The sequence below is a fragment of the Rhinoraja longicauda genome, chromosome 31 (genome assembly GCF_053455715.1).
Source record: "Rhinoraja longicauda isolate Sanriku21f chromosome 31, sRhiLon1.1, whole genome shotgun sequence".
In the NCBI taxonomy this organism is placed as follows: domain Eukaryota; kingdom Metazoa; phylum Chordata; class Chondrichthyes; order Rajiformes; family Arhynchobatidae; genus Rhinoraja; species Rhinoraja longicauda.
Window position 1 is genome coordinate 29,322,404 of NC_135983.1, and position 27,388 is coordinate 29,349,791.

General features: G+C 51.7%; 1 protein-coding gene across 3 annotated transcripts in view; it reads left to right on the forward strand.

Moving 5' to 3' along the window:
• LOC144608419 (uncharacterized) overlaps positions 1-27,388 on the forward strand; it is a 108,107-nt gene that overhangs the window by 74,140 nt on the left and 6,579 nt on the right. For all 3 annotated transcript variants that reach the window (XM_078426163.1, XM_078426166.1, XM_078426164.1), the window contains 6 exons: positions 14,115-14,262; positions 15,850-16,013; positions 16,872-17,015; positions 19,446-19,724; positions 22,902-22,987; positions 25,301-25,458. In XM_078426163.1, coding sequence (XP_078282289.1) covers positions 14,115-14,262; positions 15,850-16,013; positions 16,872-17,015; positions 19,446-19,724; positions 22,902-22,987; positions 25,301-25,458 — 979 coding nt within the window. The remainder of the gene's footprint in view (positions 1-14,114; positions 14,263-15,849; positions 16,014-16,871; positions 17,016-19,445; positions 19,725-22,901; positions 22,988-25,300; positions 25,459-27,388) is intronic.

Here is a 27,388-nt window from a genome sequence, read left to right on the forward strand (position 1 = left end):
ATGGTGGAGTATCTGAGGGGGTTTTCACTCACCGCTCTGCCTTCACTGCGTGTCAAATAACCATCGGCAACTGTATAAATATATGTTTCACTGTGGCTGAATGCACCAGAGGAGATGCTGCATTTCATGGCCTTCTGCTTCAGCACTGGGAGATTCAGGAGATGAACATCACACAGCTGCTTGACCATTACCCATATCCTGCAGCCCCTATGTGTACACCTCAGACACAGACTACATGTAGTTCACAGTGCCATCACACCCATCACACACACCCAGCTCCATGCAGTGTATCATTCAGGAGCGGAGAGGCAAGGCAAAGCTGAGTTTTAATGTTTCAGATCATTGTTACAATATCTCAGGATGTTATCTGATTATTTTCAGCTTGTAGTTAAGCATCGTAGGAAGTAATTTAAATGTTCATGTTGTAGAATGACTATTAAGACTGCAATATGAGCATTGAATTCGTTACTAAACCAGGCCAGGATGCAACCAGTCAGTGTGCTCTCAATGTTACTACTGTAGAAGCTCAATGGAGTATTTGTGACGTGCCAAATCATTTGAGTAATTAAGTGGAGTAATGAATGTTCTAGGGTGCAGGTTGAGAATTACAGGTACAAGTAGTGTGGTTACCAATGAGCATACGAGGCAGGCCTTGCAAAGTGTGTGAGAGTGTTTCAGGATGTACGGCAGATACAAAGCCAGCAGCTCAGGATGTGGAGCAAGATCTGACGCCTGCAGTTTCAATGTGTGGGGATGGTACGTAGCTCGGCTTAAATCATGCAGACTAGTTGGAGTACTTCATGGTGCAGCTGGAGTAGTCATAGCTGGTGTATGTCTGAGTGCAGCATCACTTTATTATTGACAACTTCAACACTCTGTAGGTATTCCAGGGTTGGGGTTCACTATTAGATGTGGTTTCATAATTCAGGATGTAGGTTCATAATCCATTTTGTTTGCTGGTGTAGACAGAGTGTTGCAGGGTGAAAGTGAACTATTGCAGGTTGTAAGTCGGGCAGCAGACGGAGCAGGATGTGTTTTGTGAAATAAATGTTTTAATATTTCAGAGTTCATTATGATCCGTTCAGAGTGCATTTTGGAATGTAAGAGACCGCAGAATGGTTCAGGAGTGTTTAATTATCATGTGCACCAACACGTGAGCAATGGGATTCTACTTACAGCACAACAGAACTGTAAGTGCAATACACATAGATACATAGACAATAGATGCAGGAGGAGGCCATTCGCCATTCAACGTGATCATGGCTGATATTCACAGTCAGTACCCCGTTCCTGCCTTCTCCTTATATTCCTTGATTCCGCTAGCCCTAAGAGCTCTATCTAACTCTCTTTTGAATGTATCCAGTGAATCGGCCTACACTGCCTTCTGAGGCAGAGAATTCCACAAATTCACAACTCTGTATAAAAATGTTTTTCCTCATTTCAGTTCTTATTCTTAAACTGTGGCCCCTGGTTCTGGACTCCCCCAACATCGGGAACATGTTTCCTGCATCTAGCGTGTCCAATCCCTTAATAATTTTATATGTTTCTATAAGATCCCCTTTCATCCTTCTAAATTCCAGTGAATACAAGCCCAGTCACTCCATTCTTTCATCATATGACAGTCCCGCCATCCCGGGAATTAAACCTCGTGAACCTACGCTGCACTCCCTCAATAGCAAGAATGTCCTTCCTCAATTTCACACATATATACAACAATATTTTTTTAAATTATCAATTAATATTGTTATACTAGTGCAAGAACTGCAATCCTTAGTGCCACCAAAGACAGTGTGTAGAGGTTGCCCAGTGTTCACAGCCTGATGGTTGCTGGGAAGAAGTTGCTCTTGAACCTGGTTGCCATGCTGCTGATGGTCAGAGTGAATGGAGAGTTTGGCCAGGGCGGTGTGGGTCTGTGACGACATTGCCTGCCTTTGTGAGGCTCCACATAGATTCCATCGATGAAGTGCCCATGATGGACCAGGCTGTGTCTATCGCTCTCTGTTGCCTCCTTCATTCCTGGGCATTTGAGTTACTAAACCAGGCCACATTGCAACCAGTCAGTGTGCACTCACTTCACAACTGTAGAGGTTAAATGCAGTATTTGCCACATGCCAAATCATTTGAGTAATTTCATTTGAATTATTTCAGAGACTTTACAAAACTCAGGATGCTGCTTAAATATTTTAGTGGATACAAGGAACAGCAGAAGTTGGTTTACAAAAAAAGGCACAAAGCGCTGGAGTAACTCAGCAGGTCAGGCAGCATCTCTAGAGAACATGGATAGGTGACTTTTCACAGAGTGCTGTAGTAACTCAGTGGGTCAGTCAGTATCTCTGGAGAACATGGATAGGTGACGTTTCACAGAGTGCTGGAGTAACTCAGCGGGTCAGGCAGCATCTCTGGAGAACATGGATAGGTGACGTTTCACAGAGTGCTGGAGTAACTCAGAGGGTCAGACAGCATCTCTGGAAAACATGGATAGGTAACATTTCGGGTCGGGACCCTTGTTCAGGCAGAAATATTTGTTGCTGGAGAATTTCAGGATATAAATGAAATGTGTTATAATTTTGTTTGTCTATTACAAGGCATGGCTTCTACCATTCAAGATATGGGTTTGGATACTTCTGGGTAGAGTTAGAAGTTTTCAGATTCATTGGATATTTTAGAGGGACGTTCAATTATTGTGGAATTAAAGTTCAGTATTTCAGAATACAATCTGAGGGTAATGATGGTTGCTTTGCAATATGTAGTCAGGTATTTCAAAGTATTATTTAAGTAGTTTAAGTATTTCATGTTGCTTGGGCATTCTGGATGTAGTGGAGTATTTCTGGAGTGGTTCTATGCTCCAGGTTGGGATTTTTTAACTCAGTTACCAGAGTATTTATTGCAGTTTCAGTATTTCATGGCTCAACCTGAGTATTGAAATAAATGAAATAAAAACAGAAAATGCTATAAATATTCAGGAAGTCAAGTCGCACGTATAGAATGAAAAAAAACCTGCAGATGCTGGTTTAAATCGAAGGTAGACACAAAATGCTGGAGTAACTCAACGGGTCAAGCAGCACCCGTCTGAAGAAGGGTCTCGACCCGAAACGTCACCCATTCCTTCTCTCCGAGATGCTGCTTGACCCGCTGAGTTACTACAGCATTTTGTTTCTACCTTTGCACCTCTCGAATCTTTAACAAGAGTTCAAACAAACTTACCTTTAAAAAATGTAACATGATTCCTTTTATCTCATAATTAGCTGCCTGTCCTCCTGAGAATTTTCACCATTTTCTGTGTTTATTTCAGATTTCCATCATATCAAATTTATTTTGCTTTTCTTTTTAAGACATAATGGGTTTTCCATGTTCTTTGTGTTTCTCGGGGAGTTTCTGCATTTGATGTGAATATTTGAGACGGGGGAAGGCCAGGAGCAGTGTGAGTCCCTGAGCTGCAGAGACTGTATAACACTGTGCAGGTTAACATCACAGGGTGTAACTTGAATACAGGGAGATTATTGCAGATTATACATGGGTTCCATGGGTGCCGGAGAAATATTACAGAGTATATGTGCAGGAAGGAACTGCAGGTGCTGGTTTAAACCAAAGATAGACACAAAATGTTGGAGTAACTCAGCGAGACAGGCAGCAACTCCGGAGGGAAGGAATGGGTGACGTTTCGGGGCGAGACCCTTCTTCAGTTTCGACCTGAAACATCACCCATTCCTTCTCTCCAGAGATGCTGCCTGACCCGCTGAGTTACTCCAGCTCTCTGTGAAACATCACCCATTCCTTCTCTCCAGAGATGCTGCCTGACCCGCTGAGTTACTTAGACCGAGCAGGTTCATCCTTCCCATTCTGCCAGTCAGTGCCACACTTACATGTGTCACAACACACACACACAACTAGGTGGGATCAGCTCTTCCCACACTGATACCACCACACCCTCGCCTAGTCTTTAAGGAATCCTTGAATATTTCAGGGACTAAGTTTTTAAAGCAAGCTGATATTTCAGAAGTCATTCAGAAATTCAGGGATCATTCAGTATTTCAGTGTGTAGAGTATGCTTTGTGTACCAGTTAGATCATTGCTGTGCACATTGACTATTTCAGAGTAAAGACAGCAGTAGTTATGGAGTTCAATTTGATGCAGACAGACTATTCCAAGGTGTGTCTGATTATTACAGTCAGTTTTGCAGTGTCATGCAATGAGTATTTCAAGAAAATAAGTCACATCAGGAAACATTGGGCAGTGCAGTGCAACACAACACAGGAACAGGCCCTGTGGCCCACAATGTTTGTGCTGAACATGATGCCAAGTTAGACTGATCTTGCCTGTACATGACCCATATCCTTCTATTCCCTACACTTCCATGTGCCTGTCAAACACCACTACCATATCTGCCTTCACCACCACCCCTGGCAATGCGTTCCAGACCCCACCACTCTGTGCAAAAACACTTGCCCCCCACATCTCCATTAAACATTCCCTCCTCACCTTCCAGCTATGCTCTTTGTTGGCCATCTGCACCCTTGGTGAATGGTTGTGACTGTAATACTGGGTGCTGCCTGCCCCGAGCCATCCACACACGGGCAGCCTGGACACAAGGCAGGCTGGCCTTGACTACTTTGGCAAAATGGAGCAGGCTGCAAGTGGTGACTAGGCCTAAGCACTGCTGTCAATGCCCACTGACTGCTTATTTAAAGGCTCTGGTATTCAAAATGTCCAAGAGGAATAGAGTCATAAAATCATTCAGCACAGGAACAGGCCTTGGTGCAGGCTAACCATCACTCATCTACACTGATCCAACTTACCACTTAAAGCTCAAATCATTTTTTAAACTAGCAGTTTTAAGATAAATTAATACATATTAAATCAAATTTCCTTACAAAAATAACGCAATTAGTCCCACTGTATCAGTGGTGGGCACAGAATAATCCCATTAACCCACCAGTTTTCCCTGCAACCTATTCTCTGCATGTTTCCATCATGTCGACTGCCCATCTACACTAGGGGCAGTTTACACCAGTGGCCAATGAACGTGTCCGTCCGTGACCTGGGAGAAATCTGAAGCACCCGGGGGAAATCAGGAGGCCAGCATTGAGCTACGAGACCGCAGCTGTACTGCCACGCCACTGTGCAGCCAGAATCCAATTATCTTTCATTAAGAAGGTCTTAAAGTCATAAAGAATAATTAAAATCACTATTAAGTAATATTGTACAAATATACCACTTAATGGCATTGTGTGGTGACTGAGTGTGCGTCGGGCTGCAAAGGTCAGTGTGGGTCATCTGGTGGTTCCACTGACACACCCCAGCTCCTGACCTCCCACCTGCCTCTGATTCCACCCCCCGTTTCGCTGCATGCGCTCACACCCCACAGAGGAGGCGAGCACTGAGGAGGGCCGGCCAGCCGGCCGCCTGGTGCGTTGGCGATCGCTCAGCTGTGCATGAGCCAGCCCACTGGAGACACAGAGTCTGCAACACTGCATCCATCAGCTCAGTCCTGCCTTTCCTAGTGGAGATTCATCTTGTCCCACAGAATTTGTTCCAATAGCTTTTGAACTCTAATTACCTGGCTCATCCTGTAATTGTGAGACCACGTGTACTGTAGGTGTGGGGAAATAACTGCAGATCGAAGGGATCACAAAATGCTGGAGTAATTCAGCAGGTCAGGCAGCATCTCAGGAGAGAAGGAATGGGTGACGTTTCGGGTCGAGACCCTTCTTCAGACTGATGTCAGGGGGGCGGGACAAAGCCCCCCAGCATTTTGTGATACCTTCATAGGTGAATTAGCTGATCACAGATAATTGATCACCAAGTCGTGAAGAGGAAACACAGAGTGTGCACAATGATATAGATATGTTATGTGAGTGGGCAAGACATTGCCATGTGGAATATAACACGGAAAGATGAAGAGGCAAATCATTATTTAGAGAGTGACGCTGTGGTATAACTGTGATCCCTGGTATTTAAAATTCAGCCAGTCAGCGTACAAATACAGTGCATAGTTCAGGAGGTGAGTGGAATATTGGCCTTCACTGTAAGGCGAATGGGAAGTTGTGCCACAACTCTACTGGGTGGGGGTGAGATCACACAGAGTGGGAGTGTGGATGCATCGCACAGAAGCTTCACCAGATTGATTCCTGGATGACGTGCTTGATGTAGGAAGACAAGGTGAACAGGTAAGGTATATACTCTGTGGAGTTTGGGAGAATAAAGGGTGCACTGACCTGAGGGGAGGGGTTGTGAAGGTGAACAGGTAAGGTATATACTCTGTGGAGTTTGGGAGAATAAAGGGTGCACTGACCTGAGGGGAGGGGTAGACAAGGTGAACAGGTAAGGTATATACTCTGTGGAGTTTGGGAGAATAAAGGGTGCACTGACCTGAGGGGAGGGGTAGACAAGGTGAACAGGTTAAATCCGTGAAACCAATCCTATCCACTCCGTCCCTTAACTCAGCTCCCAACTCCCAAACAAAACACACAACTCCATCCCAATCCATATCCCAATTCCCTCTGATTCCTACTCAGCACTTTCCACTCGCCACACTGACCAACTTCACCCTTTCACCAATTCCATCACATAGCCAGCCTCCGGTCTGACCCACCCTAACCTAACCCTCTGCCACTACTACACCCCATAGCCCCCTGCTACCCACTCCACCCCTTACACTTCTATCCCCTTTGCCTCACAACACTCTGCTCTCACCCCTTGGCCCCTCCACCTCCTGCCCACTCCATCCAAACACCTGCTTTGACCTTTACCCACTCCATCATTCATTCCCTGCACTCCTAATCCTGGAAACAATCCATAAAACAACCCCTACCCACTCCATCTCCTACCCCAATCCATCCCTACACCATCCAGCCAGTGACATAAACGGCACCAATCACCCATTTCTCTTACTAGTACATCTCTCTATTCCAGCCCCGAGCCAATTGCTCCTTGTTACACCCAATCTATAATCCATCTGTCAGCCCAGCCTGCCCTGTCCTGCCACCCATACACATCTGTGGTGCAGCATTGTGGAGCGCAGAGGCTGCAGCTGAGACGTGCCTCACTCCTTGCCCAACAAGGTGAAGAGGAGGATGAGTATGACCACGGGGGTGAAGATGAGCGAGAGGCAGAGCAGTTGCAGGCTGTACAGGAGGAGGATGGCACACAGGTAGCAGCAGGAGCATCGCCGATCACACCGTGCCAGGGCGTTGACAAGCCAGGACGGGTAACGCAAGCAGGGCAGGTAGCCGCAGCGGTGTGTAGTCATCATCCGCTGCTGGAAGCCCTGCTCCAACCAGTCGCACAGCCTGGCAGCGGGCACTGGGCGTGTGGGCACCTCGCCCAGCCTGGCATCCCTGACACACACTGCCCCGTTCAGGAAGCTCATCTCCTCCTGCAGCTGGCGGATCTCCCAGTGTGGCATGGGGGTGGTCTGGCGGCACACGGGGCAGCGCATGTGCCCACTGCTCCTCGCTGTTGCCCTCTCCATGATGCTCCGCACACAGCTGGCACAGAAGCTGTGGTTGCAGTTCAGCAGGGCCTGTCTGTGAGTGTCCAAATCAAACAGCTCAGTACACACGGGGCACTCCTGCTCCACACCCCCTGGGGTCAGCTCAGCCTCAGTCAGTGGCCTGGTGTCAGATGTCTGGCAGCTCAAGCCATCTTCCTTCAGCTCACCGCTCTCTGGACAGCCACAGGCCACAGGCTGACCTCCACCAGCACAAGCCCCGGACACCTGGCACCCAACCACAGTGACGTTGTGCCAGTCTGTGCCTGCGTTAGACAGCAGGCAGGGATGGTCAGGCTCTGCCATGCACTCTCCTGAACCAGCTTCATTCATCCAGTGCCGGCCCACTACCCCTGCCAGGGCATTATCCCGGAGAGGATAGCAACACTCTGCCTGGATTCCCGTTAACAATGTTCTAATCGGTGCATCCTCCTCCCCAGCCTGGTCCTCCCGTGACTCTGTGAGGATATCTCTGTGAGAGAGGACAGCTCCATGTTCTGCAGCTTCTGTTACCAGTGGTGGTGCATGGACATCACATTCAGTGGCACAGTGTGCGTAACTCTCGGCCGCACTGATAACTCCGGCTACCTCGTGCTCTGGAACATGGCTCCCCTTGCCTTGAATGTCACACCTGCTCATCATCCCGGAGTGGTGACTGGGTTCCACGGTCCCCACCTTCATGTCCTGGCTCACTGGAGCGTTGGGTTGGTGTGAATGCAGGGCTGGCATCACAGTCATCTCTGGATGAGTCCATTCCTCCAATGCTCTAGTCCCCTGGCCTTCCCTGTTGGAGGCAGTGTGCACCTGGGGGGGTAGCAGCGTGTCTCTTGTATGCATCTGTCTTGGGGCAGATGGGTGAAGCGTAGTCACATTGTTGTGACCTTCTACATGCCTGTGCACCCCTGCCATATCAGCCTTCACACTATCCCCCTCCTCATGACCAAGGCACTGAGTAACGGCTCCTGTTCGCCCTTCCCTTCTCGGGCCATCCACTTGCCTCAGGACCTCCCTGTCCTTCCGCTTGCTGCCGTCTCTGCCATTCACAGCCTCTTCCAGCAATGTGCCGTCAGTATTGAAGTCACCAAGCATGTCAGTGCTTGCCTGCGATACCAAGTGGCTGCCGTCAGTCAGGGCTTCACTCTTACAAGGGGAGGACTCCTGCTGCATCACATCTGCCAACACAGACCTCTGGTACATGGTCGCATCTGGCTCTGTGGAATCAACACTCTCAGTGCCCCAGGCTTCAGCTGTGTCTGGAACATGGCCGTCACCCTGTGACTGTGATTCTGTGCCGACTTGTGCTATGTTCCAGATAAGCTGCACCCCTCCACACTGGATAACAAGCTTGTGAACAAATGGTAGCACCGAGCTGGGTCAAGGTGGCTCTCAGCAACCAATGGAGGCAAGCCCTGCACCTGAGTGTGCTGACACTGTGCAAATGACCGATTATGAAACAGCTTTGGCCCAACGTACAGCTCAATATCACCATTAACCCTTAAAGATCTTGCATTCGCCTCACCTATTTATATGCAGAGCAGAACAATGTAGTCCTGACAGTATCCTCAAGAACACAAATAGTCATAGTGATACAGTGTGGAAACAGGCCCTTCAGCCCAACGTGCCCACACCGACCAACATGCCCACACCGCCCAACGTGCCCACACCGCCCAACCTGCCCACACCGACCAACATGCCCCCACCGCCCAACGTGCCCACACCGCCCAACCTGCCCACACCGGCCAACATGCCCCCACCGCCCAACGTGCCCACACCGACCAACATGCCCACACCGCCCAACGTGCCCACACCGCCCAACCTGCCCACACCGCCCAACGTGCCCACGCCGCCCAACGTGCCCACACCAACCAACATGCCCCCACCGCCCAACGTGCCCACACCGACCAACATGCCCACACCGGCCAACATGCCCACACCGACCAACGTGCCCACACCACCCAACATGCCCACACCGCCCATCATGCCCCATCTACACTAGTCACAGCGTGATACAGTGTGCACACAGACCCTTCAGCCCAATGTGCCCACACCGGCCAACATGCCCCATCTACACTAGTCATAGAGTGATACAGAGTGGAAAGAGGCCCTTTACCTAACATGCCCACATCGGCCAACATGCCCCATCTACACTAGTCCCACCTGCCCACACCGACCAACATGCCCCATCTACACTAGTCCCACCTGCCCACACCGACCAACATGCCCCATCTACACTAGTCCCACCTGCCCCCACCGACCAACATGCCCCATCTACACTAGTCCCACCTGCCCACACCGACCAACATGCCCCATCTACACTAGTCCCACCTGCCCACACCGACCAACATGCCCCATCTACACTAGTCCCACCTGCCCATACCGACCAACATGCCCCATCTACACTAGTCCCACCTGCCCACACCGACCAACATGCCCCATCTACACTAGTCCCACCTGCCCACACCGACCAACAAGCCCCATCTACACTAGTCCCACCTGCTGGGCAGCTAAACGTATCGTGATAGTGAATGCTCAGACTTCACTGAGTAATGGATCTAGTACCGAGCGGTAATGCCAAGAACAGCTCGTGAGAACCTGTAGCTGGGGAGAGTGCACCTGACTGGGGGGTCTAGTACACCACTGAAGACAGCACACAGGGAGGGGACAAGTTACTGAGCTAGTAACAAGACGGGCTAGCACTGAGTAACAATACCAGGACAGCTGGTTCATAACTAGAATGATTGCTTCATTGAGGTACAAACCAGGAGAGCCAGTACCTGTCTGGGGTACTAGTGCCACAGTGGCATGGCGATAGGGACTCGTGCTCTACTGGGGTACCCCACAGCAGGTGATAGTACTTTGTGGGGTACCGTATCAGGAGAGCCAGTACTTTGGAATGCAATACCTGGGCAACAAGTTCTTTCAGGCTAATAACGGGGTTTTGGAACCTTGGTTGAGAACAGTCACAATGTTCCCTGCTGACTGATATTGAACACCAGACCAGCTGGTACCCACTGGAAATAAACCCTGCTGGTAAATGAACCCGACTGGCTGCTGGGATATCATGCTAAAGGAGCAAAAACTCAAAACAAAACGGCAGGTTCTGTAAACCTGAATTTAAAAAAACAAATGATGGAACACTTTCTTGATTAATATGGGTGTCAGAGGTAATGGGGAGAAGGCAGGACAATGGGGTTAGGAGGGAGAGATAGATCGGCCATGATTGAATGATTGAATAGACTTGATGGGCCGAATGGCCTAATTCTGCTCCTATCTTATGATGTCAGCAGGTCAGATTTAGATGAGTGTTGTCATATGGGTCGTTTAATTATGAGGAGAGGCTGGATTAGCTGGGCTTGATTTCCTTGGAGTGGAAGAGGCTGAGAGAGGTGGACCATTATGTGGGGCATAACAGAATAGCTGGTAGGGAACCGTTCCCCATGGCGGGTGGAGAGCCAGAGGGCATCGGCCAGGGGCAAGAGGGATGTGAGGTGATGTGAAGAGGATTCTATTTCACCCAGAGGGTGGTCACACTGTCTGGTAAGGTGGAGAAGTAGAGATGCCTACTGCATGTGAGCAGTATCTGGACAACGACAGTGTAGAAGATCACAAACCAGGTGCTGATGAATGAGATGAATATAGTTAGAGACGTGATGGTGTGCTGATGGCCCCGTCTCTGTGCTGTGGGAAACAAGTGTGTGTCACGCTGCACAGAGGGGGAGGGGAGGAGAGAGCGTGTAAACTCTGTACTAGGGTGGGGACCAAGTCTGTCCAGATGGTCCCGATGCAGTCGGTGGTAAAACAAGAGGGTGATGAATGGTTGTTATCACAGCTGAACTGTCTGTCTGGAGCGGGTTTAGATAGAGGGAGAGGTAAGAGGGCAGAGGAGACCGGCTGACAAAGGGTCTCGGCCCGAAACATCACCCATTCCTTCTCTCCACAGATGCCTCCTGACTCGCTGAGTTACTCCAGCATTGTGTGTCTACCTTCGGTTTAAACCAGCATCTGCAGTTTTCTTTCCTGCACAAAGTATCATGTTGGCACTGGGGCTGCAGAATGCACCCTCGTCTGGAAATGTGAATGAGTTCAGGTGGACAATCTCAGCCTCTCCCCTGACCTGACATTCCCTCTGTCCACTCCACCTCTCCCACTTGCAACATCCTCGTTTCCCCACTTCTCCAGTTGTGATGAAAGTTCGTCATGAACTCTGTACCTTAGTGTCCAAAATCATGAGAGGAATGGATTGGGTACAACACAGTCTCTAATCATGAGAGGAATCGATTGGGTACAACACAGTCTCTTGCCCAGAGCGGGGAATCAAGAACCAGAGGACATGGTTTAAGGTGATGGGGGAAAGATTTAATAGGAACCTGAGGGGTAACTTTTTCACAGAAAGGGTGGTGGGTGTATGGAACGAGCTGCCAGAGGAGATAGTTGAGGCTGGGACAATCACAATGTTTAAGAAACATTTGGACAGGTACATGGATGGGACAGGTTTCGAGGGATATGGGCCAAGTGCAGGCAGGTGGGACTAGTGTAGCTGGGACATGTTGGTCTGTGTGGGCAAGTTGAGCTGAAGGGCCTGTCTGCATGCTGTAGGACTCTGTGACCATTCTTCACAGATGTTGCCTGACCTGCTGAATCTCTCCACATGTTCAGCTGTCATTTGAGAGGTCGGGGAGTTGCTGTTTACTGCATGCCTGACTGTTTCCAGGAGCTGTGGACTGGCTGCAAGTGTCTGTGCCTACTGCATTGTATGTAGATACATGTACGGAAGTTATTCAATCACAGGCAATGACTGATTCAGTCATGAAAGACAGGAGGCCCAACACAGGAAGACAGTCAGTGGATATAACTTCATGTCAAGCCAGTGCATTGTCTTTGTTCCCAGAGAAGGCCACATAAAAACGATTAAATTCATAACTGACGTAAATCAAGTAAGAGTTGTGTGAGTGGACATGAGCTGGGCACTGTGCCTGCATTATCCCTGCACCAGACTCCAGCAACAGCAGAAACACAGCACCACTCAGCAGCTCAGCAGGGAAGAGATGCAGAAACACAGCACCACTCAGCAGCTCAGCAGGGAAGAGATGCATCCCATATCAACAGCACCATTGTGACCGGGAAAGCACAGTTTTTAAAAGAGGACATATACAGTCACAGGGTGATACAGTGTGGAAACAGGCTCTTCATAGTCACAGGGTGATACAGTGTGGAAACAGGCCCTTCATAGAGTCACAGAGTGATACAGTGTGGAAACAGGCCCTTCATAGAGTGATACAGTGTGGAAACAGGCCCTTCATAGAGTGATACAGTATGGAAACAGGCCCTTCTTAGAGTCACAGAATGATACAGTGTGGAAACAGGCTCTCCATCCATAGAGTGATACACTGTGGAAACAGGCTCTTTGGCCCAACTTGCTCACACCGGGCAACATGTCTCATCTACACTAGTCCCACCTACCTGCGTTTGGTCCATATCCCTCCAGATGAGGAAGAACTTTTTCAGTCAGAGGGTGGTGAAGGTGTGGAATTCTCTGCCTCAGAAGGCAGTGGAGGCCAGTTCGTTGGATGCTTTCAAGAGAGAGCTGGATAGAGCTCTTAAGGATAGCGGAGTGAGGGGGTATGGGGAGAAGGCAGGAACGGTGTACTGATTGAGAGTGATCAGCCATGATCGCATTGAATGGCGGTGCTGGCTCGAAGGGCTGAATGGCCTACTCCTGCACCTATTGTCTATTGTCTATTGTCTATAAACCTGTCCTATCCATGTACCTGTCCAACTGTTTCTTAAACAATGGGAGAGTCCCAGCCTCAACTACCTCCTCTGGCAGCTCGTTCCATACACCCACAGCCCTTTGTGTGAAAAAGTTACCCCTCAAATTCCTATTAAATATTTTCCCCTTCGCCTTAAACCTGTGTCCTCTGGTCCCCAATCCACCTACTCTGGGCAAGAAACTCTGCATCTACCCGATCTATTCCTCTCATGATCTTATACACCTCTATACGATCACCCCTCATCCTCCTGCGCTCCAAGGAATAGAGGAGTCCAAGCTTACTCAACCTCTCCCTGTAGCTCAGACCCTCTAGTCCTGGCAACATCCTCGTAAATCATCTCCCCCACACACACTCCCCCACACACACTCCCCCACACACACTCCCCCACACACACTCCCACACACTCCCACACACACCCTACCAGTGGAGTGTGTGGGAGTGTGTGGTAGGGGAGTGTGCACTGACCTGCATGGGTAAAGTTTACCCTGGGTAGACATGCCTCTGTACCCAGGGGAAGACAGGACAGTGCTCTCATTCACTCACTCACATTTCCAGCGAGATGTCATGCAGCCATGGGCTCTTCTGAGCCAGGGACTGTGGCAGCCTGTCCAGCCTGAATACTCACAGCCTGAGAGGGGATGTGTTTTGTGGGATGAGGGAGTGTTTATCCTGAATATTCCCACTGGAACATAAACATGTGGAATACAGCACAAGATGGGCAGTTTGTAGTCTGTGTAGAAGATGGAACCGACAAGCAGGGAGGCCTGGTGTGACGTGGACTTAGTGTCCACGCTGTACTAAAGCGGTCAGCTGGTGTATCAGGAACCGTGAACTCCTGCCTCCTCTTCCCCCAGGAGCGTCGTCGGTGCTGATGCAGATTAAGTCTGTTCCACTGCAGGCTTCCCTCACCTTCTATCACAGCTTCTACATTGCCCTGTGGTACGGCTCACTGGTCAGTTACGCTGTGGAGTACGCAAAGCACCAGCTGCAGAACGACGCCAGGTACAAAGCAGCCCTGCACACGGCGAGCCCTGCACCCAGAGAGCCCTGCACACGGCGAGCCCTGCACCCAGTGAGCCCTGCACCCAGAGAACCCTGCACCCAGCGAGCCCTGCACCCAGAGAGCCCTGCACCCAGCGAGCCCTGCACCCAGCGAGCCCTGCACCCAGAGAGCCCTGCACACGGCGAGCCCTGCACCCGGCGAGCCCTGCACCCAGCGAGCCCTGCACCCAGCGAGCCCTGCACCCAGAGAGCCCTGCACCCAGAGAACCCTGCACCCAGCGAGCCCTGCACCCAGCGAGCCCTGCACCCAGAGAGCCCTGCACACGGCGAGCCCTGCACCCAGCGAGCCTTGCACCCAGCGAGCCCTGCACCCAGCGAGCCCTGCACCCAGAGAGCCCTGCACCCAGCGAGCCCTGCACCCAGAGAGCCCTGCACCCATCGAGCCCTGCACCCAGAGAGCCCTGCACCCAGAGAGCCCTGCACCCAGCGAGCCCTGCACCCATCGAGCCCTGCACCCAGAGAGCCCTGCACCCAGCGAGCCCTGCACCCAGCGAGCCCTGCACCCAGCGAGCCCTGCACCCAGCGAGCCCTGCACCCGGCGAGCCCTGCACCCGGCGAGCCCTGCACCCAGCGAACCCTGCACCCGGCGGGCCCTGCACCCGGCGAGCCCTGCACCCGGCGAGCCCTGCACCCAGCGAGCCCTGCACCCAGCGAGCCCTGCACCCATCAGCCCTGCACCCAGAGAGCCCTGCACCCGGCGAGCCCTGCACCCAGCGAGCCCTGCACCCGGCGAGCCCTGCACCCAGAGAGCCCTGCACCCAGCGAGCCCTGCACCCGGCGAGCCCTGCACCCATCGAGCCCTGCACCCAGAGAGCCCTGCACCCAGCGAGCCCTGCACCCAGCGGGCCCTGCACCCAGCGAGCCCTGCACCCAGCGAGCCCTGCACCCGGCGAGCCCTGCACCCGGCGAGCCCTGCACCCAGAGAGCCCTGCACCCAGCGAGCCCTGCACCCGGCGAGCCCTGCACCCGGAGAGCCCTGCACTGATCCACATCACTGGCCCAGAGCTCCAACACTGGCTGCTGTCCTGGCACCAGAGATATTCCCCCACTGGAGTTCCTCAATGAGCAGCAATGATCTCCCAGTTCCCTGAAGTATGTCAGTAAAACTGTAGCTTTCAGGACAATTCCACAGGTTCACCATTACTGATTGATCGCTGCTTTTAATTTGCAAAATATTCAAACCAGACTATGATTTGCACTTGTATTCGAGCTTCTATCCATACGCCCGCGTGCTGACCCTGCCCGCTCCCCCGCGTGCTGCCACGTGTGCCCGCTCCCCCGCGTGCTGCCACGTGTGCCCGCTCCCCCCGCATGCTGCCACGTGTGCCCGCTCCCCCCGCATGCTGCCACATGTACCCGCTCCTCCCTTGTGCTGACCCTGCCCGCTCCCCCGCGTGCTGACCCTGCCCGCTCCCCCGCGTGCTGCCACGTGTGCCCGCTCCCCCCGTGTGCTGCCACGCGTGCCCGCTCTGGCTGCATGTTCGTGGGTTTCTGGGCTGTGTAGTGCTAGTGTTCGTGTGCCTGCAGGTTCGGCCGGTACTGGTGTAGCTTTGTGCTCCTTGGACTGGACGCATTTGTCAGTCTGCAGGACATCAAGCATGACATGTTGCACCAGGCCATGGAGAACGCTGAGCAGGAGGTGGCTGAACAGGACAAGAAGGACTGGCTGAACCCTGCACCCTACGCCCCAGGTAACCCACAGCAAAGCAAGGTCAAAGGCCAGTGCCCTCAGCCAAGAGCAACGGGAAACTGCTAGTCACAGCCCCGGCAGTAACCAGCGTTTCCATTTTATATCACTGCCAACTGGACTAGAAGTGACACCAGATCATTTATAAATGGGCATGCACAGCAAGACAGAGTGTGGAGGCAGGTACACAGCAGCTTGCCATGGATAGCCACTTACCATCCGGTCACGTAGCAGCACAGACGAGGTTACTCAATGTAAAGAGTCTGCAACTGCAGGTGCAGCAGTGATGTGATGCTCAACTGCCTGTCACTGTCACATGGGCTGTGTACATGCAGTACATGCCTGTCACTGTCACATGGGCTGTGTACATGCAGTACATGCCTGTCACTGTCACATGGGCTGTGTACATGCCTGTCACTGTCACATGGGCTGTGTACATGCAGTACATGCCTGTCACTGTCACATGGGCTGTGTACATGCAGTACATGCCTGTTACTGTCACATGGGCTGTGTACATGCAGTACATGCCTGTCACTGTCACATGGGCTGTGTACATGCAGTACATGCCTGTCACTGTCACATGGGCTGTGTACATGCAGTACATGCCTGTCACTGTCACATGGGCTGTGTACATGCAGGACATGCCTGTCACTGGGCACATGGCCTCCTTGTACACAGCATAGAGAGGAGCTGCCCATTGGACAGATTACACGTGGTATAGGCTGGCACCTGACCTTAAATGCCAAGGCTTGGCATGTCCTAGTTGTAAGCAGCACAGACTGGGTTTGGCACATGCTCTATACGGGCACCTCTGCTGACCCGACACCCAGTGCCGGCACTAACAGGGTCTCCATTGCTTCAGTTCCAGATCGGGATGACCTTCATTTACAGATACAGAGGAGTATTGAAGAACTGCTGGTGAACCAGGGCTCCATGTCAGCTGTGTTGAAACTACTGCACATGCTAATGAGCGAGGCAGGCCGCAGGCTCTCCGACACAAATGCAGGTGGGTGTTTACACGAAGGGCCCGCTGTGACAGGGGCAGAGGCAGAGACAGAGGCAGGCAGGAGCTCTCCGATACAGGTGGGTGTTTACACGAAGGGCCCGCTGTGACAGGGGCAGAGGCAGAGGCAGGCAGGAGCTCTTCGATACAGGTGGGTGTGGACACGAAGGGCCCACTGTGACAGGGGCAGAGGCAGAGGCAGAGGCAGAGACAGGCAGGAGCTCTCCGATACAGGTGGGTGTTTACACGAAGGGCCCGCTGTGACCAGGGGCAGAGGCAGAGGCAGAGGCAGGCAGGAGCTCTCCGATACAGGTGGGTGTGGACACGAAGGGCCCGCTGTGACAGGGGAAGAGACAGAGGCAGGCAGGAGCTCTTCGATACAGGTGGGTGTTGACACGAAGGGCTCTCTGTGACAGGAGGCACCTTCACGTCCTCTCACCACAACGTCCCACTTCAGGTGATGAGGAGCTCTCTGCATGCCTTGATGTGCTCCTCATCACACCAGGCCTCTGCTCCCTGCTTCACTGTGGCAGTAAGGTGAGGGACATGCTGAGCCCTGAGCCATGGTGAGCATTTCTGCAGATAGTCCACAGAGTCTTGACTACCTTACATGGCTCATTGTGAGCTGCCAGAGGTGTACTGTTGCCCCCATTGCAGATCATTGCCACGAGAGTATGTTGATGATACCAGCATTGTCTGTACCAGAGGTGTCCAGTGGTCACATCTACAGGGGGGGGGGGGGGGGGGTCATGTATTTCCCACAGACACATTGGTAAGGATGAGGTTAATGATAATATTCCCCATGCCAGGACAGTCCCCTGCAACACCAGCCAATGCCCCTGTACCCCCCTGCTCCCCAACTTAAAATCCAGCCCTCCAATCCCCCCAGTCCCACTGTGGCTAACCCTCCCTGCCCATCTCTGCAAGACAAGGGCCCAGGCCCACAGCCTGTGAGTGGGTAAAGTCCATTAACATAACTAATACCAAAGATCATTGTCCCACCTTGATTTCTCCATCCCAGGACCCCCTCTGGAGTTTACAGGAATTTGGAATGATGACTTTAAAACCGCCCTGCTGGACAAAGGGGAACATGCATTGTCATCTACTGTCATCTTCTGGTGTTTCCAACTGGAGCTTCCTTCTGAAGATAGACACAGAGTGCTGGAGTAACGCAGCGGGTCAGGCAGCATCTCTGGAGAGAGAGAGTAGGTGATGTTTCGGGTCGGGACCCTTCTTCAGACCCCAGGTCTACATCTACGATGAGTCAGTAGTTGAATGGCCAATGGTAGAGTGAATTTATTAGATAACAAGACACCGGAGATTTCCCTTGGTGATAGATCTTCACCTGAGGTTAAGGGATTACCCTCACCTTGATGTGACAACTAGCACTGGCTTTGCCTTGACGCCTGGAGTAGACAAGCTGAGGCCCATATTCATCGCCTGTCAGGGTACCCTGCTGACAATGTAAAGAGGCATGACATTGCTGAGTGATACAGCCATCCTCACCTGAACGCAGCACCATCATGGTGAACATCTGAAGTGGACATTGACAGGTTCTTGCGGGCATCAAAGGTGATGGGGGAAGGCAGGAGAATGGGGTTGAGAGGGAAAAATAGATCTGCCATGATTGAAAGTTGGAGCAGACTCGATGGGCTGAATGGCCTAATCTTGCTCCTATATCTCATGATCTTATGTACGAGGCTTGTTTTAACGGTAAAACAATACTAGTTATTTACAGTTCCAATTGCAGCTCAGATTGGCCGTTGATGTCAGAGTAGGATTCACACATCCCCCACCCTGATGGAACTCGCTGTCCGCCTCCTATCTCCAAATCTATGGCAGTTGCTGGAGATCATTTACAACCGCACAGCTTCGAATTGCGTTGAATTGCAGAAGCACAATTTCAATAGTAACAATGGCGTTACCTTTTAGATGGGGCAATATAAAGTTTACGATCTTCCAGCACTTATTTATTTTTCTAAAGGAGCCAATACATTTTGATATGAGATGGCATCCATAAACAGAGTTAAGTTTAGTTTAGTTTCTCAGCATCGAGTCTCAGCAAAACCCATCTCCTGGTGTACTTCAGCCGGTAAGGCAGCATCCGTGGAGGGAATGGATAGGATTGACGTCTCAGATTGGGGGAGATTGGGAGAGGGAGGATGGGAGGCAGTGTACGCAATAGAAAGAGAGAAACATAGAAACATAGAAAGTAGGTGCAGGAATACCTCTGCAGGAGTAAGGCCCATCAAGCCAGCACCACCATTCAATATGATCATGGCTGATCATCCACAATCAGTACCCTGTTCCTGCATGCTTCCCAATTTGTGATCTACAGGATTTGATCAGTGAGGGAGTTGCAATGTGCACTGGTGGCTGTGGTTAAAGTGACTGGCAGCTTGCAGTTCTGATCATCTGTTTGTCTCTCCACAGACCACTGCACAGTGAAGCTGACTGCAAACATCATCAACATCCCAGGAGTGTACTCCATGCTGAAGCTGTTGGGCTTTCACTTCCAGTCCTTGGTGCCTTACCCACCCAAAGTGGACACCCACCACCTGTGGCTGGCCAGGGGCAAGGCCGGGCATGGTGGGGTGGAGAGGGACTCTATGCCAACGTTCTCCCACCCCCACCCTGTGGCTGCCCTGTTCCCACACTGGAACCCGGACAAGCTCCTCGCAGTTGCTCAGCAAGTGGTCGCAGCTCTGATCGGTCAGTTACTGTTCAACCAACTCACTGACCAGTGTGGTGACCAGTGTGGTGACCGGCGTGGTGACCAGCGTGGTGACCGGCGTGGTGACCAGCGTGGTGACTGGCGTGGTGACCGGTGTGGTGACCAGCGTGGTGACCAGTGTGGCGACCGGTGTGGTGACCGGTGTGGTGACCGGCGTGGTGACCAGTGTGGTGACCAGTGTGGTGACCAGCGTGGTGACCAGTGTGGTGACCAGCGTGGTGACCGGCGTGGTTACCGACATGGTGACCAGCATGGTGAACGGTGTGGTGACCGGCGTGGTTACCGGCATGGTGACCGGCGTGGTGACCAGCGTGGTGACCAGCGTGGTGACCAGCGTGGTGACCGGCGTGGTGACCAGCGTGGTGACCGGCGTGGTGACCGGTGTGGTGACCAGCATGGTGACCAGCGTGGTGACCGGCGTGGTGACCAGCGTGGTGACCGGCATGGTGACCAGCGTGGCGACCAGCGTGGTGACCAGCGTGGTGACCAGCGTGGTGACCAGTGTGGTGACCAGCGTGGTGACCGGTGTGGTGACCGGCGTGGTTACCGGCGTGGTACCTGCGTGGCGACCAGTGTGGTGACCAGTGTGGTGACCGGTGTGGTGACCAGTGTGGTGACCAGTGTGGTGACCAGTGTGGTGACCAGTGTGGTGACCGGCGTGGTGACCAGTGTGGTGACCGGCGTGGTGACCAGTGTGGTGACCGGTGTGGTGACCGGTGTGGTGACCAGTGTGGTGACCGGCGTGGTGACCGGCGTGGTGACCAGTGTGGTGACCGGTGTGGTGACCGGTGTGGTGACCAGTGTGGTGACCAGTGTGGTGACCAGCGTGGTGACCGGCATAGTGACCAGCTTGGTGACCGGCGTGGTGACCGGCGTGGTGACCAGTGTGGCGACCGGCATGGTGACCAGCGTGGTGACCAGTGAAACTACACAGCACTGGCTGAACCCTCCACTCACACCCACAACACCACAGCATCACTGCTCGTCACACACCGACACACTCACTCACTCACTCACCCGCCCTGATACACTCACCCGCCCTGACGCACTCACTCCCCGACACGCTCACTCACCCGCCCTGACACACTCACTCCCTGACACACTCACTCACCCGCCCTGACACACTCACTCCCTGACACGCTCACTCACCCTCCCTGACACACTCACTCACCCTCCCTGACACGCTCACTCACCCGCCCTGACACACTCACTCACCCTCCCTGACACGCTCACTCACCCGCCCTGACACACTCACTCACCCTCCCTGACACACTCACTACCTGACACGCTCACTCCCTGACACACCCACTCACCCGCCCTGACACACCCACTCACCCACCCTGACACACTCACTCCCTGACACACCCACCCCCTGACACACTCACTCACCCACCCTGACACACTCATTCCCTCTTCCTGACACACCCACTCCCTGACACACTCACTCACCCACCCTGACACACTCATTCCCTCTCCCTGACACACCCACTCCCTGACACACTCACTCACCCGCCCTGACACACCCACTCCCTGACACACCCACTCCCTCTCCATTACACACCCACTCCCTGACCTGCCCTGACACACTCACTCACTCACCCGCCCTGACACACCCACTCCCTGACACACTCACTCACCCACCCTGACACACCCACTCCCTGACACACTCACCCACCCTGACACACCCACTCACTCGCCCTGACACACCAACACTCTCCCTCACACACTCACTCTCCTTGACACACCTTCTCTACCTGACACACTCACTTGCCCTGACACACCAATCCTCTCTCCCTGACACTCACTCCCTCTCCCTGACACACTCACTCTCTCTCCCTGACACACTCACTCTCTCTCCCTGATACACTCTCTCCCTGACACACTCCCTCCTTCCCCTGACACACTCACTCTCTCCCTGACACACCCTCTCCCTGACACACTCACACCCTCCCCTGACACACCTTCTCCCTGACACACTCACTCCCTCACTCTCACTCACATGAGCCCAAAAAGGAATCTAATCTATAAGAAAATAACTGCAGATGCTGGTACAAATCGATTTATTCACAAAATGCTGGAGTAACTCAGCGGGTCAGGCAGCATCTCGGGAGAGAAGGAATGGGTGACGTTTCGGGTCGAGACCGAAGAAGAATCTGAAGAAGGGTCTCGACCCGAAACATCACCCATCCCTTCTCTCCCGAGATGCTGCCTGACCTGCTGAGTTACTCCAGCATTTTGTGAAGGAATCTAATCTGATATGATTTTGTTTTATTAAAACAGCAGTTTCTTGGCAGTTCGTTCTCTCTGTCAAACCTCATTTAAAATGACTGGGAATAACTTAAAAAAAATATTTAGACTCTTTTGTGAGCAAGATTGCAGTGCAGTCAGCAGTGAATAGCTTTAAACTATTTGCATCAGAAGTGATTTAACCCTGTCTCCATGATCAACCATACAAGCTTGAAGGCCCCTCCGACTGGAACAAAATACTGCTGAACCTCACTTTATCAAGAAAGCAGTTTGTAGTTAAAGTACTGTGATCTTGCACAAGGTATCACAGCGGCAGAGACTCGCGTGCTGTCTGTGTGGAGTTTGCACGTCTTCCCCATTCATCCTGTGCGTGCTCCGGTTTCCTCCCACATTCCAAAGACGTGCGGGTTGGGAGGTTAATTAGCCTCTGTAAATTGCCCCTAGTGTGTGTAGAGTGAGAGAGTTAGAGGGTTAGTCGATGGCAATGTGGAGAAAATAACATGGAATTGGTGTAGGATTAGTGTAAATCGGTGATTGATGGTTGGCCTGGACTCAGTTGAGAGTAAATGAACAGAGCTGGAGAATGCAACGGGTTATGGACGAGAGGAGTTCTGTGTAGAGGAGAAGGCTGGAGTCCTTAAACTGCAGAAGAAGAGAGTGCAGAGTTAATCTGGGAGACTGTCAGCCTTCTCATATTCCAAGGGTTTGACCTTAAAGCCCTGCCCTGGCCATGAGAGGGTATGCAAGGTTGGCACGTCACCGTGCTACTGAGAATGTGTGGCATTGAGCCAGTGCCTGCTCTGGGCAGCCAGTGTGTGCAAAACCGCCGTGAATGAAAAATAGAAATGTTGATGAGATTGTGGGAAGTGGCCATTTTTCATGGGGGCGATATGTTTGTGTGATTTCAGATCTCAGCGCCTGCAGTCAGTGTGTTAATGCCTTAATCTGGATCCTTCCCTTGACCTGCGACATCTTGCAGCAGCTCATTACTTTGGTACGTACAATCTCACCCCTTGTTTCCTTCCCACCTTCCCAGCAGACCCTCTCGCTGCTCCAGACTGTGGATGGACATGGTCCAACTGCAGCCTCAGTGTGGTGACCATCACTCCTCCTGATGGTCCATCTTGCTCCTCTGTTTGTATTCGCTGTCCCTCACACTGACATGGCTGATGGGCTGCTCACCAATACCCATCGTAACCCCCCACCCTACTCTTTGTTCTTTCCTTTCATGTTACTAAATGTCCCCCTCATCAGTACGCTCCCCACCACTGTTTAAAACTTCATCAACAGCATGCGTTCTTTGCCTCGGTCCAGCCCCACTAAAATGCAGGCTGGCTGGTAGATGAGCTCAGTTTCCCCAGCCCTGCGTGGCCCTTCCTGCTAGTTCCAAGATGGGATCACGATGAACACGGTAGCGTTTCCATTATTTCACAGCAGAACCCCAGCTCAATACTGCATGCCAATGCCAATACTGCATGCCAATGCCAATACTGCAAGCCAATGCATTTTGCAGTGTTCCTGGCCATGGTGTCATTGCAGCTCTGTTAGACGGACGGCACGGTGGCGCAGTGGTAGAGTTGCTGCCTCACAGCGCCAGAGACCCAGGTTCAATCCCGACTACGGATGCTGCCTGTACGGAGTTTGCACGTTCTCCCCGTGACCCGCAAGGGTTTTCTCCGGGTGCTCCGGTTTCCTCTCGCTCCAAAGTTGTTCAGGTTTGCAGGTGAATTGACTGCGGTGAAATTGTAAATTGACCCTGGTGTGTGTAGGATAGTGTTGATGTGCAGGGACCGCTGGGCGGCACCGACTCAGTGGGCCCAAGGACCTGTATCTCTAAACTAAACTAAATGAAAGACAGTTTTCCCCTCCTAAGCAGTAGTACGTATACATCCCTAAAGTGGGTGGTGGTAAAGAATGAAAGGGTAGATTGTTTTATTCACAAAATGCTGGAGTAACTCAGCAGGTCAGGCAGCATCTCGGGAGAGAAGGAATGGGTGACGTTTCGGGTCGAGACCCTTCTCCAGACTGTTTAGATTGTTTTGTTTTACATGATCCTGCATCTTCACATGTTCACACTAGTATACAGGTTCTGTGAACAAAATGAAAAGGCCAGTTGATGTTCGTCTGGGGGTTTATATAAGACATAGAAGCATAGAAGCTGAACCAGTTACATGTCTTGTATATACTATACTAAATTCTGGCAATAGGTTTCAAGTGTCTATTCAGCACATGGGTTCCCAAAACGACAAGGTCTTATTCTAAGAGGGTCATTGAAATGTTTCACATTAAATTGCAGTGTTGACAATCTCCCAAAATTCCCTGGATTTCGGCAGGTTGGAAACACAAATACTTATAAAAGGAGGAAGAGAATAAAATTGCAAACTATATACCAGTTAGCCTGAAAAAGCACACTCTATACCAGTGCTGGAGTAACTCAGTGTGACAATCAGTGAAGAAGGTAATGGAATGTTGGCCTTCATAACGAGAGGGTTTTGAGTATAGGAGCAAAGAGGTCCTTCTGCAGTTGTACAGGGCCCTGGTGAGACCGCACCTGGAGTACTGTGTGCAGTTTTGGTCTCCAAATTTGCGGAAGGACATTCTTGCTATTGAGGGCGTGAAGCGTAGGTTTACTAGGTTAATTCCCAGGATGGCGGGACTGTCATACGTTGAAAGACTGGAGCGACTAGGCTTGTATACACTGGAATTTAGAAGGATGAGAGGGGATCTTATAGAAACATATAAAATTATTAAGGGATTGGACAAACTAGATGCAGGAAACATGTTCCCGATGTTGGGGGAGTCCAGAACCAGGGGCCACAGTTTAAGAATAAGGGATAGGCCATTTAGAACTGAGATGAGGAAAAACCTTTTCACCCAGAGAATTGTGGATTTGCGGAATTCTCTACCACAGAAGGCAGTGGAGGCCGATTCACTGGATACATTCAAAAGAGAGTTAGATAGAGCTCTTAGGGCTAGTGGAATCAAGGGATATGGGGAGAAGGCAGGAACGGGGTACTGATTGTGAATGATCAGCCATGATCACATTGAATGGCGGTGTTGGCTCGAAGGGCCGAATGGCCTACTCCAGTACCTATTTTCTATGTGTCTATGTCAGGCAGCATCTGTGGAGAACATGGAGAGGTGACGTTTTGGGTTGGATGAGCAAGTGGACTGGAGACGAGATATGTCCGGGTTGGTTTGGCAGACTCAAGGAGCTGACACCTCTACTGGAAGAATGAAGATGTTAGTGGCGTTGCTTTCTATCCTTTAATCCTGAACCTCTCTTCTCTCTTTCATCCCGTTCCAGTTGAAGAAGTCCCAGGCACCTCCCGCCACGTGCCCTCGGCTGACGGAGAAAGAGGTGGCTTCACTTTGGAACCAGCCCCACCTCAGAGATTACCTGCAGGTCATTGGATACGAACAGGCTGGACTACTCTTGCTGCATAACCCTCGTGCCCAGAACAGGTGCGTGCACCCACCCAGCAGCCAGAGCCCACACTGGCACAGAGCCCATACCGGCACAGAGCCCACACCGGCACAGAGCCCACACAGGCACAGAGCCCACACCGGCACAAAGCCCACACCGGTACAGAGCACACACTGGCACAGAGCCCACACTGGCACAGAGCCCACACTGGCACAGAGCACACACTGGCACAGAGCACACACTGGCACAGAGCACACACTGGCACAGAGCACACACTGGCACAGAGCCCACACTGGCACAGAGCACACACTGGCACAGAGCCCACTGGCACTGAGCCCACACTGGCACAGAGCACACACTGGCACAGAGCCCACACTGGCAGCCTGAGCCAACACTGGCATCCTGAGCCAACACTTGCAGCCAGAGCCAACACTGGCACAGAGCCAATACCAGTACTGAGCCAACACTGGTAGCACAGTGATACACAGTGGCACACACAGTGATACACAGTGGCACACACAGTGACGCACACAGTAACGCAAACAGTGGCACAGTAACGCTCTGCACAGTGCGGGGGACGGGCACCTGAGCAGATACATACACCACAGGCCGCGTGCATGTGGTGGAGCTCAGTGTGGTCGTTCATCTCATCCGTTGTACAATCAGCGTGATGATTAGTGCGGGTGTCAGAGGTTATGTGGAGAAGGCAGAAGAATGGGGTTAGGAGGGAGAGAGAGATCAGCCATGATTGAATGGCGGAGAGGACTTGATGGGCCGAATGGCCTCATTCTGCTCCTATTCCTTATGACCTTATTGACTTATGATATTTGTTGCTAATGAGCGTTTGACGGCACTGGATGACCACAGTCTGAAGAAAGGTCCTGACCCGAAACGTCACTTATCCAAGTTCTCCGGAGATGCTGCCTGACCCGCTGAGTTACTCCAGCACTCTGTGAAACGTCACCTATCCATGTTCTCCACAGATGCTGCCTGACCCGCTGAGTTCCTCCAGCACTCTGTGTCCTTTTGTCTCGGAGACCGGGGACAGGAAGAATCATTGATTATATGTAGAGATAAGATGGACTGTAAGAGGCATCGAGCAGAAAATTAGAGCTTAAGAAAGTTCTTATTGAATGAAAGATAAGTCTCAAATGGGAATATAAGTACCTGTGTCCCACCAGGAGTGCTGACTGTCACAGGTACATTGCTCACTACCACAGAAGAACAAATGGGTGTATGTATGGTCTCAGAGGAAATGAAGGCAGGTTTTCCAGATACCTGGTTATCGCTGTCTGAAGCACACCTGCCATTCACTAGCTTTGTGTTGCTAGACAGATTAAGGTGATGTATTTCGGAGATCCATCAGAGTACATAGATATTTATTTAGCCAGGGCAGTCTAGGATGGGAACAGCACTTTCTTCACACAAAATGAAACACAGTGTCTTGTGTCATCTAAACATTGTGTAATGAGCAATGAACATCCTCTCTTCTGAGCTTCTGATGGAAGGAATGTGACTGGTGAAGCAGGACATTGGTCTCCAGCAACTCCCTACGTGAAATCAATGACAACAACATCAGAGTGTTCAGCCCTAATTCCCATCGACTTTAGTTCCACCGGGTTACCGTGTTACTGAACTCCCACAGACGCTGTCTGGATTCACAGGCACCTCACCTCACCTCACCTCACCTCACCTCACCTCACCTCACCTCACCTCACCTCACCTCACCTCACCTCACCTCTGGAGTTGGGGTAGCTGGAACAGTTCCCAGCCCAGCCCAAACTGACCAGTGATAAGCATCTTACTGGCCATTCCTTGCTCCCTGACACCTCTAGTCACTCTACTGATGGGTGAGAATAGACAGGCCTGATTATGCTGCATGTAACTGTATTTAGAGTTCACTATTTGTAGACAGGTCAAAAGTGTATTGAAGAATGTAATCAATTCAGGTCTTTGTGCTCGTGCACA